The following is a 20,978-nucleotide window of genomic DNA, read 5'->3' as shown; positions in this document are numbered from 1 at the left end:
TTTGGGGTTTTTTTACTCACACCTGTTAATGTCCTGTCTTTCAGTTTCACTCTCACTAGAGATGAATCAAGTGAGATAATGTAAGATAATGACTCATTTAGTCACACACTTTACATAATTATCAATGATATCAGCAACAAAGCATCTTCTCATTGCCACTTTGGGGCTTGAGCTCCAATGCCATAATAGTTTAACCTTCAGTGGAAGTAGTAGCCGGATACTCATCATCACTGAAGCTATATGAGGATCTCGAAACAACCACCACAGTCAAAGTGTAGGAGGTTTATGCCCTGGGCCTCCTTTCAAATAATCTGTGAATTATACATGACAAACTGGAGTACAGTGTTGAGACCAGCCAGGCAGCAGCAGCAGCAGGTATAGTTCAGCTACACAACTAATTTGGTGGAGTACAAGACTTCTCCTGTGTTTCTATGGAGACCAGGTAGTCGACTGTACGGCGCTGACTGCAGATCGTGATAAAGTCACTCTAGAGTTTATAAATGTAGATAAGAAGAATTTATTTCCAGTTAGACAGGTGAAACCCACGTATCCACCTGAGGTTACCTATGGAGATGTGAGCCCCCGTTGCTAGTTAATGAACTCTGCTATGAGATGCACGTGGTCAAAGGGGTCGATGCGTCCTCCATCGACGTTATGAAAGGCCGTGATGATGACACCGGCGCCACTTGATCGTAGACTTTAAACCACAGTTTTAGCAGATGACCCAGGAAGGGGGCGGTGGGGGGAGAAAAAACAGCTAAAACGGGATCTGGTCTGTGGTTGCAGGCAGCGCTGGCGGTGTGAAGTTACTGTGCCGATGATTGAGAGTAAGACCTGCTGATGGACGATGTGCGGTGGATTTGATTTAAAGCACCCCAGCTCTTTACACATGCACACATACACTCCCAGAAACACACACCAACTCACACCTAAGATCCACCCCCCCCCCCCCCACCACCTCTCTCTCTCTCTCTCTCTCTCCAAATCCTGCAGGAATGTGTCTCCTATAACAACATCAACTATCACAAGGCCCGCATCACATGACAAGAAGGGCCTGTTTGTGTGTCCATGTGTGTGTGCATCTCAGAGAGTGTGTGTGTGCACGCTGGACAGTACCTTGTTCTGCCCGTGGGGTAAAAATAACCACGAACACTCAAGTAGTGAAGGAGCCAGTCCAGCGTTACAGGATCAGAGGAGGATCAGTTCGAGGGATAACGAGAATTCGCCTAAACATTTTAGACCAACTTACATAACAAGTCCCTGAAGGCAGCGGAGAGAGCAAAATACAATTCTACCCCGGCCGCTGCATCTAATTTTGTTTGCCGTGCCCATGCAGGAAAACTGCCCGGATACGTTTCCACATATTGCACCCGGTGAAGAACAGGAATAATGTAGAACTTCAAAAGTTTCTTTTCACCCAAATTACTCATTTAGCTGCGGTGGTATTTCGCCTCGGAGAAAGATTTGGACTTATTTGCACAGTCATTTAGATTGCATTCTATTAGATTGTCTCTTCCTGCTATATTTGCACTGTGTTTAGTTCAGGGTGGTGAACAAAACGAGGGGAGGCATCCTCTGGTCTCCTGCACAAGTCAGATTTAGCCTACAGCATGCTCAATAGATTGGCGACTTGCAACTTTGCAAACTTTTAACACAAGGAAGCAGAAATTGATCTTTATGAACAAGCTTGTACCAGATACATGTGCAAGGTTTTGCAAACGTAATCATGTTACCTCATCTTAGCCAGCTAAACTGACCATATTCACAGCGTCACCATCTTTCCTTACGTCATCACTCAGGATGTCCCTAGCTGCAAGCCGTAAATGTCGGGAGTCTGATCAACTACTTTCCTTTCATCGCTTCCCGGTTGATACAGATTTAAGGAAGGCATGGGATGTTAATGTCCGAAGGGACATTGGGTCATATTTCAAAGTAAAACGACATTTGGGTTAACCTGATTTGAATTAAGTTAGCCAGCGTTAACTGTAACGGCTAACGTTATGTGACGGCTTTGAATCTTCCCACCCCGAGTGACGACGTCGTAAGCAAAGATGGCGACGCTGTGAATATGGTCAATAGCGCAGTTAGTATGAGCTAATGGCAAGGTTTTTAGAGGGTTAAGTGCACAGTGAATGTTGCAGTGTTCAATTTAGTGTTAAACATTAACCTTGTGCTACTGTGACTGTCAAAATCTTTACAAAAGATATGTGAAAAATTGGAGCAAATAAAATGTGGCTATAGCCTCAACAAGGGCTTGAGTGAAAAATGAACTGTTAGCATCGCCATGGAGGCTAACGATGTCTCACAATGAACATGGGTCACTCTGTGAACAACAAGCCTTTGAGGGGGGAAACCTGAGGAGAAGAATGTGCAGCTTTTCCCACAGAAAAGGTAAAAAACACCCTCGCTGAAATTCAAAAAGCACCGAGCCGTCCTGAACCGGTGATAGCTGCATCACAGGGACAGAGGGCTGGAGGGACAAAAAGAAAAAAGAAACGAAGGCGCTGACACATCGTGACAAAATGGAACAGGGAGTGTCACTCAGCACCTCACACACTAATGTGCATACACTACACCCGCACACACACACACACACACACGCATACATGCTGCACATGAGAGCTTTGCCTTAAGGACATGGCACCTGGATCTGAGCTTCTGCTGAAAGCAACAGATGTCAGAAATACAGAATCACATATAGAGCCAAGGACAAGCAGGTCACACACAACAGCCATACTCACTTTCACACACAACCACAGTTCACTTTTCCAGGCCTCGATGTGGCAGACAGAGGCAATAGCTCATTACTAAATCCAAGTTAATAAAAAACCCCAGACAGCACCTGTGTTTTTACAAGGTGAGCCTGCTCGCCTGCGTACAATATGCAGGCTTCCCGAGCCGAGCCGAGAGCTGCATCTTTGTTAGTTTGGGTTTAGTCTCCACGGGGAGATGTTTGTAGAAAGAGGAAGAGTTTTATTAGAGCGCTACATGATACCAGCTGTCTAAACTGGCTCCCATTTCCAGACCAAGACACTCTTTTCCCATCCTCTAGCAGCTCCTCAACATATTTTAAAGGTCCTCCTCCGCCACGGCCCCAGTGTCCAAATGTTCTCGTTCTCACATTTTCAAAGCACTCAAGCTACAAATTTGCTAAAAAGAAAAACCCCACAAGCCGCAACCACAGACTTACGTGCTAATAAAACAGCAATCGCTCACATATTTATAATGTGGGCGTACATCTGGAGGTAAAACCCCTCCTTCTCACCATATCTGCCTATTTATCTATGCAGCCTCCTATCTTCTCTGGTTGCTGCCTCCTGCATCACTCACTCACACCCTCACTCTCACCGCCGCAACAGCTGCCTCTTGTCAGCGTCGCTGTGCAGCAGCTGAGGACGAGGGGTGGAGTGCGAAATCGTGTTTAACTGCCTTTGGTTCTGGCCGAAAGGGGAGGGAGTCGTGGTGGTGGTGGTGGTGGTGTTGGGGAGGTGGGGGGTTTGGTTAACAGAACATCAGGATCCCATTTAGGGCAGAGTTAGGCTCATGGGAGTGGGACAGGGTGTCGGCTGCTGCTGAGTATGTTGGGGGAGGAAGTGGGATGTTGTGTGTGTGTGTGTGTGGATGTTAGCATGTTTAAAGCATGTTTTATCACAGCTGTTGTGTTCATCCCCACCGCCTCGTGTGCATGTGTACAGCGCCTTTAATGTGGTGATGCGTATTTGCCACTGTTTCCATCAAAGACTCTGCGGTCTCTCCTCCTCGGGGAGAACAGTACAACACTGTCCTCACGCTCCTCCAGGTTAAAGGTCAGAGGCTGAGGCATGCGACTGTCCGCAGCGGTCCCTGTCTGACACTTGACCCGTTGACCTCTCCCTCTCTCTCTGCCAGCCTGATTCCCTTTTTCCAAACTGTAGGATGCACAAACTAAAGGAAACTGGTGGTGCGCTGCTATCTGCTGCCGGCTACAGCGGACAGACTATACCATCTGTCTTCTGAAGTCCAGGATCCCCAGGAGACCGACGGAAAAGTTGACTCTGACAGAAACTAGATATGAGCTGGCACTGAGTTAGCGGTGGAAAGATTTGGTTGGGAGCGGAGGGGATAGGGGTGTGACGAAGAGAAAAAAATGAGGAGAGAAACTGTGAAACTGGTAATGAGGATATTTTCACTAACTACTCCGACTAATGTCTTCCTGTCTGAGACCAGATCAGCACTGAATAGATTATAATGTATGTAACTGTGTTGATGTCACTCCTATTGACAGTAAAGTACAGCTTTTAACTTGCTGCAGGAGATAACATTAGTCAGAGGCCTGTCTCTGCCTCTGGCTGCTTTGTGTGGGCATTTGAGACAGTAAATGAGATTCGGAAAACATCTCTAATGTATTGTTGTTAGCCGGCCTGGGAATTATGACTCAGAATCAACTTAGCATAATAGACTCCTCTGTTTATTTTTCATTAAATTATGTTCAAATTGTGTGAAAAAACCTACAGAGCAGATGAAGGAGAAACAGATACAAGGATAAGAGTCTGCAGCCGTTTTTCTAGCAACTCTGAATGATGATGCCAGCAAGCTTTCATTGCTCTGTCTAACAAGACATTAAAGACAAATCTTAAACTTTCCATGCATGGATGTTATTTGTTTGGTGGTTATGGTTGATATCCGACTAAAAAACAATATTGTCCCGGGAGGTCGTGGGATTGCAAAACTCAGTAGGATTCAACTGCTGGAATCCATGCATGTCCGTGCAGCTTTTGTGGTAACGCATCAAATCGTTGCTCAGATATCTCAGGGCCAACAAACAGACCAACAGACAGACACTGACATCCTGAAAGCCACATGACGAGCATGGCTTAAAAAAAAAAAAAAAAGGAGTACTGATTCTCTGTAACAGATGAAAAGAAGCAGATGGATCTTTTTCTCATTTTGGAGCAGTTTTTTCTCACTGTCACTGTCCACAGAGGTCCTTTTCTTTTTGGTAGGGCATCCCCCTCCATGAAGGAAATGAAAACCACATTACACATGATGTGTTAATAGCTAGTGGAGAGTGCAGCGTGTGAATCCAGTCTAGGAGATGTTTGAGTTAATCAAGATCAGCACTGTTTCACATCCTCACTTCATTGCTGGCGCGGGAACAAAGCCTCGTCTCATGTTGCAAGAGTGATTGCAACAATTTGAGGCTACTTGAGTTGAACTGTTAAAGTTGCGCTTAATACACACGAATCAGAAAAATCACCATGATTGCGTTCGCCCTGCATGCAACTAAATACGCACATAAGTCATTGAGCCATCAGACAATGCAAGACAAAACACCGTAACGCCCTTTGCTATAGAGGAGAATGTCTGGTCTGTGGGTGCTATAAGATGTAAAGGCTGCATTAAAGAAGAACAATAACAACACAGAATAGCATACTGGCTGCAAATGATGGCTTTATTTCTTCAGCAGCAGAAGCAGACAGCCTCCAAGCAGCTAAGAACACTGTGTGCTTGAACGCCTCGCACCAACAACAGCATGCAACCCGGCGTAAAACCCGGGCCTCCTTCTGTTCTGTTCTCTCAGAGGTAACACCTTACATTGCAGAGGCCAAAATAACAACAGGTTGTTGTTTGTCATTTCAGAAATAGTCCATGTTGCAGCCGAAGCATCCAACTGGCCCGCTTGTCCATGACATTCCTAAATACCACAATACATTATTGTCACTCTGCATGTTTAAGTATATGGATGTGTGCACCCAGAGAGACAATGCACAGCATCCGAATGTGGGCCGTGTTGAAATGATCTATTCAAATAAGAGATAAAATGAGAATATTAGTCAATTTAATGTAGAAAATTTACATAAATAAGCTATAACACAGTCTGTAGTGGTTCCTATGTGGCAGTAAAAGTCCTTACGACTCTTCAGCTCCAGCTTTTACAATGATAACATAGACAAGAGAGACCCTACAGAGCAGCTCTGTGCATGTCCTTCTTATTTTGAGTTAAATTGCACATGTTTCAGATGATGTTATATCTCACTAGGCTTATATTTCACTATTGCTATGGCCTATTTGTGGCCAGTGAGAGGTTGTGCTCATTCTTGTACTCATTTCTTTTTATGTGTTGTTGATTGTTTTGTTCCTGTTTTTGGGTTTGTAATGTATTTTAGGACTCCCTTGAAAACAAGAGGATTGCTCTCAAGGTGTTTATCACCCTGCTCAATAAAAAAATTAAATGAATGTTTTTGATTTCTTTAGCAATTCAAATAGAAAAAGGGGATAAATCAACAGGGAATTCAGTCGGATTATTGGCTGGTAATGTAGATGTTCTTGCTCTGGTGGCTGTTGCCAATCGTCACAAGTGCTGCTTCATCACAATGGAGAGTGCAGGAATCCACCAAGCTTGCAGCTTTTTTTTTCTTTTTTTCTTTTTTTTTTAGTATCAAAAGCTCATTTCCTCTTCACTGGAAATGCTGCTTCATCCTTTTGTTGGTGGCAGGTTATCCATATTCAGAGCCTCGTGCATTGCATGTTCCCACCGGTCCTCCAGGATGAGTAAAGAAGGGGGCGACGTCGACCTGAAAAGAGCTCTGACTGACACAGCTGTTGGACATTTCAGAGAATGGACATTTCACCTGGGCCAAGCTGAAATAAAGTGCACTTCACTTCTCATCTCCCTCTGATTCACTCAGACACTGACACATAAGCCTGAGCCATAATACGCACAGGCATGCATTCATCCCTGAACAGTCATACCCATCCAAGCCCCTGTCAGCATCCCCACTGAAGTGTCTCTCCCTCTCAGACACATTTGAGGAGGAACATTCCCGATTTTACACGCATATTAGCTACATCGTGATAATGTAAATTATGTGTGCAGAAGAAGTGTTTTCGTCTTTTGGGAAGACGTTTAAAAGATAAAAAGGGAGCGAGGACAAAAATATCTTGTTCGAGCTAATGGACCCAACAGTGCCAAGGACGGATCCAAATAATAAAACTACTGTGTGTGGCACATTTTCTTTTCAGCACTGCCAATTAGCCAAGTGTCCTGTCATCTCTTCTTGCAGCGAGATGTTGTAAAACATGTTTTGCATCTTTTATTCTTTCTCCCTGGTTAATTTGTGATAAAACCTTCTCTGCGGGAACATGAAAAACAATAACGAAGAATAACAGCAGCAGTTAGGTCAAGGTGCTTCTCATTGATAAAACATCTTGCAACAGTAATTTGTCCTCAAAAGTGTGTCAGGAAATAGTCTGAAAAACGAGACAAGACTTCACCGAAATGGAAAACCTCTATTTCTGCCTCATGCCGTTTAGTCATGTTAAATGACCATAAGTGTAATTCCAGTCAGTGACACAAGAGAGGGGCCCTCTCTCTGCCCTCCATACCACAGACTGGAGGGAGACGCCAGACGAACACACAGGAGGGAGGGGGGGGTGCAGGAAGAGGGAATTTTAATGCACACTCTCTTACACCACACACACACACGGACACACTAACACGAAAGTCTATATATCACATTATCGTTTACAATTTTAGCGTTCTGCTGACGCTCTCATTCAGAGGGATTTTTTTTGGAAAGAAGGCAAGTAGCCTAGACTACAGCATCTGTGTCTGACTTATAGTGATCTTATGAGTGTGAAACATCGACACCCCCCACCCCCACACCCCCATAGGATGTAGGATTACAAGATGACTTTAAAAAAAAAAAAAAAGTGTGTATTTCTGTGCATCATGAGTAATAGAGAAGGGGGGCCATCTGAGCCAGAGGGTGAAATGAGCCATTTCCTACTTCTAGGTAACCATAAACAAAAGTAATCATGTCACACCAAATTAGGGGAAGTAGAGAAGCTAACACGTTACTCAATCTGTTACTCAATCCATCAAATGGACTGGACTGTCAGCAAACCAGAGGAACATGAGTATTCATTATGTTCCTGAAGGTCTTCTGTACTTTGTTTTAACATTTGTTAAATCTCAAGGGGGGGAGGAGAGGGGGTTTAATTTATTTAGCACATCCACATGCTCATGTTTTTACCTGGAACATGGAGCAAGTTGTGCCATGAGCCGAAGGAGGAAGAGGAGGAAGGGGAGGGGTCAGTCATGCTGCAGCTTCAGGACTCAGGACTTGGAGCCAGTCTGGGTGGATACAGGCTAGTTGACTCCCCTAAATAAACATAAAAATAAACATTCAGCAACCCGGTCATTTACTGCACATTACATGTACACACTGTTGATATAATTAAGAATCTAATTCCTAAACTTTTTTTGTTGTGCGACTATTACCCAGCACACAGCCTGTTTGCCTACCTCCCTTAGATGAGAAGGCACGCACCAGTCACGTCAAGGATAGCTTCTATCCACAGGCTGTCAGGCTGCTTAACAGTAGCTCTTAGTGCTAAGTGCATTTTTTTTATTGATTGTTGTCAAACTATTTTATGATTATTTATTTATCAATTGTTTTTTATTGTGTTGAGGGTTGAAGAGGTGTCTGGCACACTGCTTTTCATTGCATTGAACTGTACACAGTACCTTGAATGTATATGACAATAAACTATAATAAACTAACTAACTAACTATTACAATTTCAAGTCAGATAAAAGTTATTGATACAGTTACATATCATCAACATTCATGTCACTGTATGCAAACCAAACTAAAAGCTGCATGCAAACCATTTCCAGTTAACGTTTGAGAGTGAGTGGATTTGGATTTTGGGTTTTTGCATCAAGTCTTTCTGCATGTTCTTAAACTCAAAACACAAGATGATGATTTTACATTTTTTTTGACTGTTCACATACAGCTTACATTTTTCATCTCTGCTCCTCTAACACATCTCTTAATGCTACTTTAATTGATTCTTCATACACACTCGAGCCAGCAACAAAGTTTAGCTTTGCAGAAGCCACCAGTCTGATTTCTGATTTCTTCAGATATTGCATTTTTTTAGTTGGGACCTGAGGTTTATTAAGTAAGTATTATTAGCAAATAATACAATGTTATTTTGCAGTAAAATTATATTCTGTGGTATCACTACTGCAAACCAAACAAACCATCTTCACCTGCATGTGGTTAGACCAAGATAAGCATCATAGCACCACTGACAACTAACAGTAATAAATCCTGTATGCTGGCAGCTCTAAACAGCATCCTGTGTTTCGTTTGTGTAAAAAACATTGGCCGATCCATTTTTGTTGTGTGTTTTTTATATATTCATATTATGTGACTATTTCTTGGCTGAGAACTGAAACTTTGTGAAGTCTATGCCGGTTGCGTGGCAACCACCGGCCCTGAAATAGTCCAGCACAGCAACTCCCTGTACAAAAAATCACAAACTGACATTTTTACACCTTAGTTTTGGGAGTGATTCCACAAACAGCATAGAAGTTGTTAATTAGCGAGTGTGTAGAGGTTTTTTTTATTTTATTTCTGCCAAACGAAGATAAGCAGGTCTTTCCTGTGTCCGTATGTTGAATAGAAACATCACTCCTCTCATCAAGCGCTTGGCAGGAAAGTTGAAAAGTTTATTTCCGAAAGATTCTTTTGAGTCTTTGCAACCATCTGTTAATGTGCGAGGTCATGGTACAAGGTCGCTACTATTGCTGAGTAACTCAAGCGCACAAACAGCACATGCTCTACAAGATGTGGTTCATATTCTCATTGCATTTTAAAATCAATTATAGTATCTTGTTATTTTGCACTCTGACTTCCTATAACTTGCCATATGCTTCTCCTGAGGACCCACTCTGATTCTCCAACAGGCTAATCTGACATGGTCTAGTGGTCTGGCTGCTGTGTTTTGGAAAATGGGCCCAGCCAGTGCAGGGGTCAGATCCTCATCAGCTCTGATGTTTGTTTACATTCTCACACACAGCCACCAGGGACGGACAGTGGCCATTTAAAAGTTAAACCGTGGGAAGAAGCAGGGCGATAAATAGCACAGAGAGAGTTAGAGAGAGAGGGAGAGTGAGGCAGCGATACTGAGGCTGTCTGCACCGTGTCGCTCTTTGCTTCTCTGAGACTGTGACCTGGATTCAGACCAGTCTCTTAAAAACCAGTCACTGTGGCCTCAGCGGTCGAGGGGGACACAGACCGTGGATCTGCAGCGTCCTTGGTTATGAAAAACGGCCAAAAGAATCAACTTGAAAACGAGAAAATCTTTTGATATCAAGCCATCAAGTCATTTCTGTAATTGATTTAAAAGTCATGCATGCAGCAGATTTTACTCGGGTGGTTTTGATCGCTTAAGTGATTCATGTGCTGGCCCCGGTTTAAATATTCAACAGTACTGATTTTACTGGACACTTCAATGTCAACAGAAAAAAAAGAGAGCCTTTTATCTAAAAACAAATGGAGACAAAGAAAAGTAAAGATTTTACAGCACTGTAGAGGGATCAATAGGCTGCAAACAGCAAACTTTCACCACTAATGCCTGCGAGTGAGACTTCAGTCCAGTATTGATGTCCTTATATGAACACGGATCAATAATCAGTGAGAAAGGTGCTGTTCATTTTACCACATGGTTAAAAACTTTTCAAAACACCGGGTTTTTATAGCAAATAATTTACACATGGTGGAAAGTTCATTCTAATTTTCACTTATTTCACAGCAATTTATCAAGTAAATTGCCGTTTAATAAACAGAATAGCTGCACGCCGATTTCTTCTAAGAGCATGCTGCTTTAATGGCCTGTAGCATTTACAGGAAACTGTCAAATTAAGAGTTGCAAAATAAGTCTAAAATAGCAATTGAAGAGGAGGTAGTGTTGTTTTGACTATTTCCTCATTTTGGCCTCTACAAATCACATATACAGACCGATACTATATTTTTCCCTCTTAACATTAAAAGCAACAATATTATTATTAATACTAAGGTATAATCTCCTATTAAACTTTCTTACTTCAGTGATGTTGTCTTGACATTGTCTGATAAAATGTGACTGCAGTCTGCAGCTCTGTTGCGCCTCACTGTGGTCACATGTGCGTAATACAACTTTGTACCTACTAAACAGCATTTTTAAAAAATAACTCACTTTCCCAGATGCCCATTCGTAGTCGAGCTCACTACCTGCCAAAATAAAAGCATTAAAATACGTCAAGTATCTTGATAAAAACAAAACATACCCAAACAAAAAACTTCTTATTAAGTTTCAGGCTGAGGAAGATGACAGAAGAGACAGAAAAAAACATACAGTCAATAATATAGAAAAAAATAAATTTAAATTTACAAACAGCAAAGTGATAGGCTATAGCCTAAGTAATGGCTTCATTCACAATTCACAGTTAATAATTCACCTCAAAAGATAAAATCGGAGCCTACAAACTGGCATATGCATAAGTGTTTAATTCTGTCAAATAAACAAAATTATAAAAATAAAAAATAAAAGTTTTATTTTGAAGTTTTGCGGAAGTGTTTGATTCCCTGCTCGGTGGCTTTATAATACTGGTCCTAGTGCTAAGTGTGGGCCCCGGTTGGCCCTCCCAGTCCTCCTCCGACCTACAGAGTCAGATCAGTGTGAGTCTCGGTCCTCTGGTCTGTTCATGAGTCACTGACTGGAGCAACATACACATCCACACACACGCATACACACGCACACACACATACAACATGAGGCTGAAGCCGGTTGTCCTTACCGTGCTACTGACGGTGGCGGTGGCTTATTACGTTTACATCCCGATGCCTGATGCCATCCAGGAGCCGTGGAAGCTGATGATGCTGGATGCTGGGTTCAGGACAACGATGCACCTGGTAAGAGAGGAGGTGTTTTCATAAATCCTATTGCATGTTAGGTAAGTAAATGCACCAGCTGCTACAGCTGTGCATTTGTTCTTAGCTCTATAAAGAATATATTACTGACAGCCAGGAGATGGTGTCTAATAAAAAAATATTTTATTGCATGTGCAACAAAAAATGAAGAGCTACTGTACAAATGGGTGTGAAACAGTGTGATAATGTTGCCTGGTAACCTTCAACTCATTTACATACCCTCTGTCTGCTCTCCTGGACTTTCACCCTTCTGACTTGTAACCTTGTGTTGAATGTGTCAACCCAACCTTAATATAGACCAATGGAGTGATTGTTTATGAGGCGTAACAAGATTATTACATTGTTTATTTAGGATATGCACCCAATACAAAGGTGTAAAAACAGAAACCAGCAGCCAATCATGTCCTGGTATTTTTGTCCTGATATAAAGTGAAGTTATGTGCAGTCCACAGTGCTTCTCCTATACCAGATGACAGCATGTCCTTTCATGGTTGTATCGATTATCGCTCTTTAGCAACGGCTGCATGAACTGAAAACTTGTATGAAAGAGCTTTTTCAGTGCATCAACAGGGTGTCGCTTTTATAAAACCTTCTCACCACTTGTCATGGCATTAGTCACCAAGGAGTGACTTTTATTCTGGGCTTATGAGAGGACAACGAACCCTTCATGTTTACCTTTGGTCTACATTTTGAAAGTACCCGTGCAAGTTATTTAGTCATCAGTCATCAGTTTCATGTTACTACACAGTTGGAAGGAGTCTCTAGACTGGTTTGCTGCCTGCTTGTTCTTGTTCTTAAAACAAATAATACCAATGCCATGCCAATTTATCACTGGCTAAATGAGTGTCAGAAAGCAGTTCACACCCAGAAGAAGTTACTTTGACCCTAATGCACTCGTATTCACCTGCAGCTGCTGTAGATTGCTCTTTGTTCCTTTGGTGCAGCTCATGGTGACAGAATAGAACATTTTAAGATACAATGTGAAACACTGAAGCAGCATAAGAGCATGTGACATAAAACAAAGAGTATGTGTAATAAAATCAGATAAAACAAAGTATTTCTGTGATGTGCAGTCTACATGAAGTTAAAATATAACTTATTTAACCAGCAAAGTTAAAGCAAGATGGTACAAGTTTTTGGACAGTTTTTTTTCTTCCACTAGTTTTATATTCCAACTTCAGTCACGTAATAAATTATAAGGTAGATTCAATGGCATCGACCCAATTCAGGGCCCGTACTGACCTTATTTAGCTATAGATGGAGTGTCAGCTATGATGTGAAGTTGAACAAACTACATGAATTATAGTAGGTGTTTCATTTCATTTATTTTACATGCAGGTGAGGATTACAGTTTTTAAACTGGACAGGAAGGGATCACTGATCTTAGAGGTGGTTTCAGTATCAGCAGGTAAAGAGCTGAGGGATCAGAATCGATATCAAGTGACAGGGAAAGGTGGAAAAGTCAAACTCATATTTCTCTTCACGTTACTAAGATCTTCAGCCAAAGAAAATGATAAAACTATTGTTATTATTGCGAAGGTTAAGGTTTATTAGCTGGATGGACCGAAGGCCAAGCAGCTGTGTGTTCTGGCCTTGGTTGAGACAGTCTGAGTGTTGAGACAGACCTAGGTTATTGGGGGAGAGGGCAGGACAGACACATCAGTGAGACAGAGAGCAGGAGGACAGAGGTGACTGGGTGAGACAGTCAAGCATTTTCTCTTCTTCTTCTTCTTCATCTGCCTTTCTTTCTTCCATCAGCCGTTTAGTTGCAGTAACCTGTTGAATTCGTCCTCAGGCGTCTTTGAAGGACTGGCTGGGCCTGGACCATTACGTCACGTCCATCAGGCGGTCCACAGAGGGCTTCGAGGGCATGGTGAAGGGGCTGGACAGCTCCGTGCCCAACGAAGGGGTCCTGCCCGGAGTGAAGGTCAGCGACATCACCTTCGCCGACGTCCCCGTCCGACTGTACGAGCCCCCCGCTGGAGGGGAGGGCCACCTGAGGAGAGGGCTGCTGTTCCTCCACGGAGGAGGCTGGGCCCTCGGCAGCGCCAGTGAGTCATGACACTGATGTCCCTCAGTAGAGTCGACTTTTTACTACACAATTACAACTTTATTTGTGCTGCAGGTGCCCTTCTTTCAGATGGGAGAAGCTTGTTTCAGAGTTTTGTTTTTTAATTTTGGATTTTATATAGGTTATAAATGCAACTATAGAAGCAACGATAAACTCTTAGGTGTGACTAAAACCTCTTTTGGCTTAAAAATATAGTGGTTTAAAGGGACAGTTCAACATTTTGGCAAATTGGCCCATTGCCATAATCCCTATAGTCATAGCAGTAGGTTTCTTACCTTTAATTGTCGGCGCAAGCTGACAGGAAACCAAGAAATCCTATTAGCCTCCGTAGCGTAGGTCTGAGCAGCTCGCGGCTCTGCTCCGCTGTTCTAAAAATAGCTTGCACCGACAATTAAAGGTAACGAACCTACTCCTAAAACTATATGTATTATGGTAATGGGCAAATTTACTAAAATGTTGAACTATCCCTTTAAGGTTTGGGTTAGAGCAGTGTCTTTCAGCCTGAAATGTCTAGTAATTGATAAAAAAAAATTACTGATAAATATATTTTTAACTAATTATTATCTTTTTTAAATTATCATTAAGAACGCCACACACAATCTTAAACTTTCACTTTCTCGCATATGAATCAAGTTCAAATAAAATGCAGCATTTTGATTGACGGCCGTGTTCACGTGACTGCACATGATCGCGGGGTCATGTCAAAATGGGGTCACGAGCCAAAAAAGTTTGTAACTCTTTGTCTTGTTTTTTCCAGTAAATTGTCAAATAAACTGATGATTCAACAGGTCGACACTTGTTCATTTAACTTTTCCACTCCCCTTTATCCTCCTCCTCCTCCTCCTCCTCCTCCTCCTCCTCAGAGAAGGGGTCCTATGACACCATCAACCGAATGGTGTCAGACGAGCTCAACACCGTTGTGGTCTCTGTTGAGTAAGTGTGTTTCAACAGTCACTCTGCTCACAGGGGAAATAAACTTTTCAGGGGGGAGTTATCCTTTAACTACACACTAACTACAGTAGAACATGTGCTCACAATCGCATTTTCCAAAACTTTCTAAACCTAAAATAAATCATGAGTGGTAACCATTGTCTGTCATAGGTATCGTCTGTATCCGGAGGTGCACTTTCCAATGCCGTATCTGGACTGCCTCGCCGCCGCCAAACACTTCTTGTCCCCAGAGGTTCTGGCCAAGTACGCAATCGACCCCGAGCGTGTGGCTGTGGCAGGAGACAGCGCCGGAGGAAATCTGGCCGCTGCAGTCGCTCAGGAGGTGAGAGGAGGCCTCCTCCTGCAGAGATGTGTGCAGAAGTGTAAATAGAGTGCAACGGTTTAAAGGGACAGTTCAACATTTTGGCAAATTGCCCCATTACCATAATCCCTATAGTCATAGCAGTAGGTTCGTTACCTTTATTTGTCGGTGCAAGATATTTTTAGAACGGCGGAGCAGAGCCGCGAGCTGCTCAGAGCTACGCTACGGAGGCTAATGGGATTTCTTGGTTTCCCTCATCAAACTCATCAAATACACAATCCAACAACTCCAAAACGCTCTGGTGGACAAGTTGTGACCTGCACATTCACCACGCTATGAGATAATAACAGAACGTTACCAGACAGAGTCATAACTATAGCGATTATGGCAATGGGCTAATTTGCCAAAATGTTGAACTATCCCTTTAAAGTGCAAGGCCTCAGGTGGTGTCTATATGTTTCTCCAGATCTCCATAGACGACACTGCGCCTGTGAAATTCAGCATCCAGGCTTTGATCTACCCGGTGCTCCAGGCTCTGGACTTCAACACGCCGTCCTACCTGCAGAACCAGAACATGCCCATCCTCTACCGGCCCGTCATGATCCGCTTCTGGCTGCAGTACTTCGACGCCGACCTCTCCCTGGTGCCTCAGCTGCTCGCCAACAACCACAGCGCCTTGCACCACTCGGCCATCACCCCCGAGCTGAGGTCGCGACTGGACTGGACCGCGCTCTTACCCCCGAAGTACAAGAAGAACTACAAGCCTGTCGTCGTGGAGAAAGACGCCCAACAAGGGACGGCGGCGAAGGAGATGGCCGGGCTGCTGGACGTGCGGGCGTCACCGCTGCTGGCCGGACCGGAGGTTCTGGCCAAATGCCCCCGGGCGTACATCCTCACCTGCGAGCACGACGTGCTGAGGGATGACGGGCTGATGTACGCCCGGCGCCTACAGGACGCAGGAGTCACGGTAACCAGCGACCACTACGAGGACGGCTTCCACGGATGTTTCAGCTTCATAGTCTGGCCGCTGGACTTTGACGTGGGGAAGAGGGTGCTCAGGGGTTACATCAACTGGCTGCAGAAGAACTTGTAAGAGTATAAGAGTATGAGTGCGTGCAAGTGAGTAATGGGTGCATGCATCTGTGTATGTGTGTGTGTGTGCATGTGAGTGTGTCTGTCATTGATAAAAAATGCACTACCCCTTTGCTTTGTGAGTTATGGACTTGATAAAGGGCTCGTACATCTGCTCTTTGTGTTAAAAACATAAGATCTAACCTCAGGGCCCTCATGTTCCTGCATACACACACACACAAACACACACACACATACACACACACACCATCTCCAACAGTATAGGGTCTATTCACAGTATCGAGGGGCAAATACAGTCACTAACAAGTTTTTCCACTGAGGGACAAATTGATAAGCTGCTTCTACATCAGTACACTCATTCATACCCCACACTACAACAAAATGCATGAGTGGGAAATGCTTTTATATTTTTAAATTTCACAATTAAAGTATATGACAAATCCCCGCTCGCTCGAAACGTTGATGTCAGCAGCAGTGGTTGGTTCTCTTGTGGTTTAAAAAAGAATAATGTTGAACATGTGACAAGCAAAGACAACATTTGTAAACTGATATTGTTTCTTTTAAATAAAATACAGAACTCATTACCTTTCTTAAAGACTGTATTTATAACTTTGTGTGTGTTTGATTAAACGGCCGCCCTGTGTGACAATCGCTGCCACAGTTTCCTCCAACTTTATTCCAATTATGACCCACACCGTGTTGTAGGCAGAGGATGTTGTAGGATTCTTCCCTTATGAGTATAATGTTTTGAGATTCAAAAAGGTCATACAGAATAACAATGGAGCATTAATACTGTAGATCACTAAAGTTGCATTCACTTGTCACACTCCAAAAAGTATAAAGAGTTTAAAGAGTATAGGATTGTACTTAGAATTTAAAACACTCCCCAAAGGTCAGGAAAGCAACAGGCATAAGGATGTCAATTAAAAATATGAAGTTAAATCCACAAATCACAGCTGATCTGATTATTGGTTAATTTGAACCAAAATCCAACCTTGTCAGTGTCATTGTTTCTGCTTTTTCTCAACATGTCTTATCTGTGACGTCTGTATTTCTCAGAATCCATTTAGTAAAAGTGTTGCAAATTTGAACGGGGAAAAGGGAAACTATACCTGAGCTTGTGCATTCAATAGTGCCTGTTATTGTATATATAGCTTGGAATTGATTCAAATCAAAAAATTCTAACACTTTATAATAAGTAACACTATTAAGCATTAGTTAAGCATTAAATACTGAATTCATCATTCATAACACATGAATCCTCATTAGTATGTAGTTTATAAACTCAGTTAAAAATGTTTTACTCATCATTGATAAGCACTAAACTACATACTAATGAGTATTAATGCGTTATAAATAAAGAATTTAGTATTTATTAATGCTTAACTAATGTTTAATAGTGTGTACGCAAAAGAATTTCTTCTCCTGATCATAATACATATTTCCAGACGTGAACTCCCTAGAGGCCTGGACCAGACAGGAACAAATCACACTGCTGGGTGTGATGACACAGCTGGGTCACCAAAGCCAATAGCATCAGTGATCAATACCACACTGCCCTCTAGTGGTCTGATAACAGCATGGACCTTTAATTGCACTGCACTTCACCAGGTTTTCTCCAATTCAACACTGCTTTACAATGACTGCAGTACATTTGGCCCACAGTTTATGTTGCCAGTTGTTTTATGATTTAGCTTCACCAGTTTATGATAAAACATGATTACTATAGATTAAACAACCAAACTGACCATTAACTAGTTAAAATCCATTCATCCTATTTACATTTAGCATGAACCCACATAAATGTAGCCATCAAACATTGGCTCCACCCATCTAGATTTAATTCAGAGCTCTATATAACGATGATAGAAACGCAGATTGTGGGTTAAATATCAAACTGTGTGTCTTGGCCCACGTCTCTGTTGCTCCCACAGTCACATAAACACGACCAGCCCTTCCACCGATAGGCTCGGCCATTGGCAACATGTCTGTGTGTGCAATGCATTGTGCTGCCGTAGCATTTTCTGCTCGAGCCTTTTGTTTTATGAAGGAGACAATGAGCAGCTGTAGCGCTCAGGCGGGAATTTAGGGAGATTCCATGACTTTACGGAGAGGAACGCTGGGAGGAGAAGCCTCGGGGGAGAGAGGAGAGGAGTGGAGGGCAGGGGAAGGTGGATGGAGCGTGATCTGTTCTTTTAATAGATTATATGCCTTCTGGGTATTAAACAGCCTCTATAGCTTCAAGGGGGAGGCGGGGGCTTGCCTTCATTCCCAGTGAGGCAACAGCACTCCTTATGCTTTTTCTGTTTTCAATTCTCCTTGTAACTGATCTCAGATTTAGGGGTTTGGAAAATACTTCATGTTTTAAGTCATGGTGTATAAGAGTTTCTCAGCGGGAGCCTGCGCTGCACACAGAGACATGCAGTGTTTACCAAAGCAGTTTTCCAGTGTCAGAGTTTCAAAAGTTACAATCCCTGAAACAACCATGTTTCTGATCATATTTGATGGTTTTATTTTATGGTTAGTTTTGTTTTTTCTCAAAATGTGTTGTTTCTCACAGTGGTGGATTCCTGCTCAATTTAAATTAGTGTCGTGTTGAGTTAGCTGTAATTTTAAATAACTGAAATCAGCCTCACAGTAAAAAAGAAGAAGGAAAAATGCGTAAATACAGAATGAAGAAATGAAATAAAACAGAAATAGTCTCACTTAAGTTCTTGTTTGAACAAAACAAACAAGATACAATGTTATTCAGTGACCTACAGAGGTAAAAGGTAAATTTTGTTACCTTTAGATGGACGCGAGCAACTGTTTCCTATCATAATGCTAAACTAAGCTAAGCTAAATTATTCCAAACCACATACTGTAAGTCTTCATGCTAAGCTAACGGCATGAAATCGATCCTTTCATCTGATGCATATTTATCCCAAAATGTTGAACTATTCCTTTCAGTTTGAACCGACCAGGATGAAAGGTTAAAGGTCATCCACTGATGACCGGCCTCGTGAGAAAAAAATAAGAGTAAAACAAGTAGAAAGACACACTCTGTGTCCACACATGCCATCTCTGTCTCTCTCTCTCTGCCTGTTTGCCATGGTATTGTAGACAGGCATCTCTCTCAGGGTGTCATCTTCCCTGCCTGAGGCCACAGTGTCTTAATTTATCACTCACCTACCTTCTCCCCTCCTTCTCTCTGACAAGCCTGGGAATTGACTTACTCGAGGGAACCAGGCAAAGAAAAGAAAAACCTCTTATCACGTTCTCTTCCGCATTTTCAGATTTTAATCACCGCAGGAAACAAAGTAAATACTTCTCTCCTTCAGATGTGGTGCTGCTCACACTCTCAACCACACTCTCATTCATTTGAAGCCACATACACATCAGTATCCCTATGTGGGTGTGTAAAACCATGTGGCTTATGGATGCTGGGCTGGTACGACTGTAATTTACAAAGTTGGACACGGGTTCCTGGTTTTGTCCTGAGGGTCACACGTAAAAGCAGGAGGAGCTGCGAACTCCTTCATCTCCACTCTCACTTCCTGACGCCGACAATGGAGCAGGGGTTAAAGGTGGAGGAATGAAAGTACAGGAATCACTCAAGGTTAAGTTGTGCAGATTGAATGACTCCCCTGTGACAAATGCTACTTGGGGCTATACGCTGGGGCGCTAACAATGGCGGGTCATTTGGCTCTAATCGACTTGCATTCTCTCAGATCACGGCACAATAGCAGGAAAGAGAAGAAGAAAAGGCGTTTTTTTTGCTTGGTTTTTTTCATCTTGACATTCAGGTGCTGATAATACGCTACCTGCATTGCACTGATACATGCAAGGATGCTGCGTTCAAGTGCTCCGTTCTCTGACTTCTACGCCTGATTTTGGACTTGAGACAACAAAGTTACAACATTATTTCAACAGGTTCATCATCCGTCTGAATAAAGTTTCACCAAATACCAGTGTGTGTTGTGTGTCAACCTCTGTGGCCGTTTGCTAAACACTAACACAACCAAATTGTGAAAATGAAAAGGCCCGGACAAACTGGAAATGGAATTAAACTACAAACAAAAGGCCAAATACCTTAATAAACCACTTCAGTTTTTTAACACTGATTGTTTCCAGAGCCTCCTCGAACGCCTCGTTCAGCCAACACAGTTATCTTGCGCTCCTTCTTCAGCTGCTCCAAATGTGAAGACTGGGAGTCATAAAAGCGATTTGCAATGCATTGAACGGTTCCTCCTGGGCTGGAAGTAATAACTAAATTGAGCCCATAACAAATTATGACTGATGTTGGGAAATCGGGATTTAAATGGCACAAAGCTGCTTTGAACTGAGAACAGAGTAAACAGTTTCAAAGAGAGGAGGGCTGCTGCTTTTACTGTCTCAATGACTGCATGATTTAAGATAATATAGTACAACCTTAAAAAAAATAAATAAAAGAAAACAGAGGACAGACAACAGCTACCTTCTTCATCCCTCTGTCTGCTCAGCTCACACACAAACAAATATTTGTAAATTATGTCTAACAACAGCGGGATGCATTTTGGCCTGGACGGGAACAGCTGGAATTTGCAAATATTTACACCTGCGGATGAAGGTCATGTGAGATGATGAAAAGCTCCAGAACAGCGGGTAAATGGGCCATGAAGTGAGAAATCTGCAACTGAATTCAATAAAATCCTGCATCACATTTTAAACTATGTGCATTAAGTTAGAATAATGGAAAAGTGGGAATCATGAGCAATACATACATACAGTATACTTCAGTTTCCGTATTTCCTACGGCACTTTAAGGCATCCTGGAGTTGTATTTGCATTATGTAAAGCTC

General features: G+C 42.6%; 2 protein-coding genes across 2 annotated transcripts in view; one reads left to right on the top strand and one right to left on the bottom strand.

Annotated features, from left to right (window-relative positions):
- ppp2r3a (protein phosphatase 2, regulatory subunit B'', alpha) overlaps positions 1-20,978 on the bottom strand; it is a 172,199-nt gene that overhangs the window by 64,537 nt on the left and 86,684 nt on the right. The window lies entirely within an intron of this gene.
- Positions 11,441-16,747, top strand: nceh1a (neutral cholesterol ester hydrolase 1a). Its single transcript, XM_083997523.1, has 5 exons — positions 11,441-11,725; positions 13,539-13,794; positions 14,678-14,747; positions 14,916-15,087; positions 15,533-16,747. The coding sequence occupies exons 1-5, from the start codon at positions 11,585-11,587 to the stop codon at positions 16,157-16,159; spliced, it is 1,266 nt and encodes a 421-aa protein (XP_083853649.1). The 5' UTR covers positions 11,441-11,584; the 3' UTR covers positions 16,160-16,747.

The sequence above is a fragment of the Trachurus trachurus genome, assembly GCF_905171665.1.
Source record: "Trachurus trachurus genome assembly, chromosome: 22".
Taxonomy (NCBI): Eukaryota; Metazoa; Chordata; class Actinopteri; order Carangiformes; family Carangidae; genus Trachurus; species Trachurus trachurus.
The sequence above is the reverse complement of the archived record's forward strand: the minus strand, read 5'-3'. Positions and strand labels throughout refer to the sequence as shown.

Coding starts and splice junctions, on each gene's coding strand:
- nceh1a (XM_083997523.1), top strand. CDS start 11,585: ATGAGGCTGAAGCCGGTTGTCCTTACCGTGCTACTGACGGTGGCGGTG. Junction 11,726..13,538: donor TCAGGACAACGATGCACCTG/GTAAGAGAGGAG, acceptor ATTCGTCCTCAG/GCGTCTTTGAAGGACTGGCT. Junction 14,748..14,915: donor ACCGTTGTGGTCTCTGTTGA/GTAAGTGTGTTT, acceptor TGTCTGTCATAG/GTATCGTCTGTATCCGGAGG.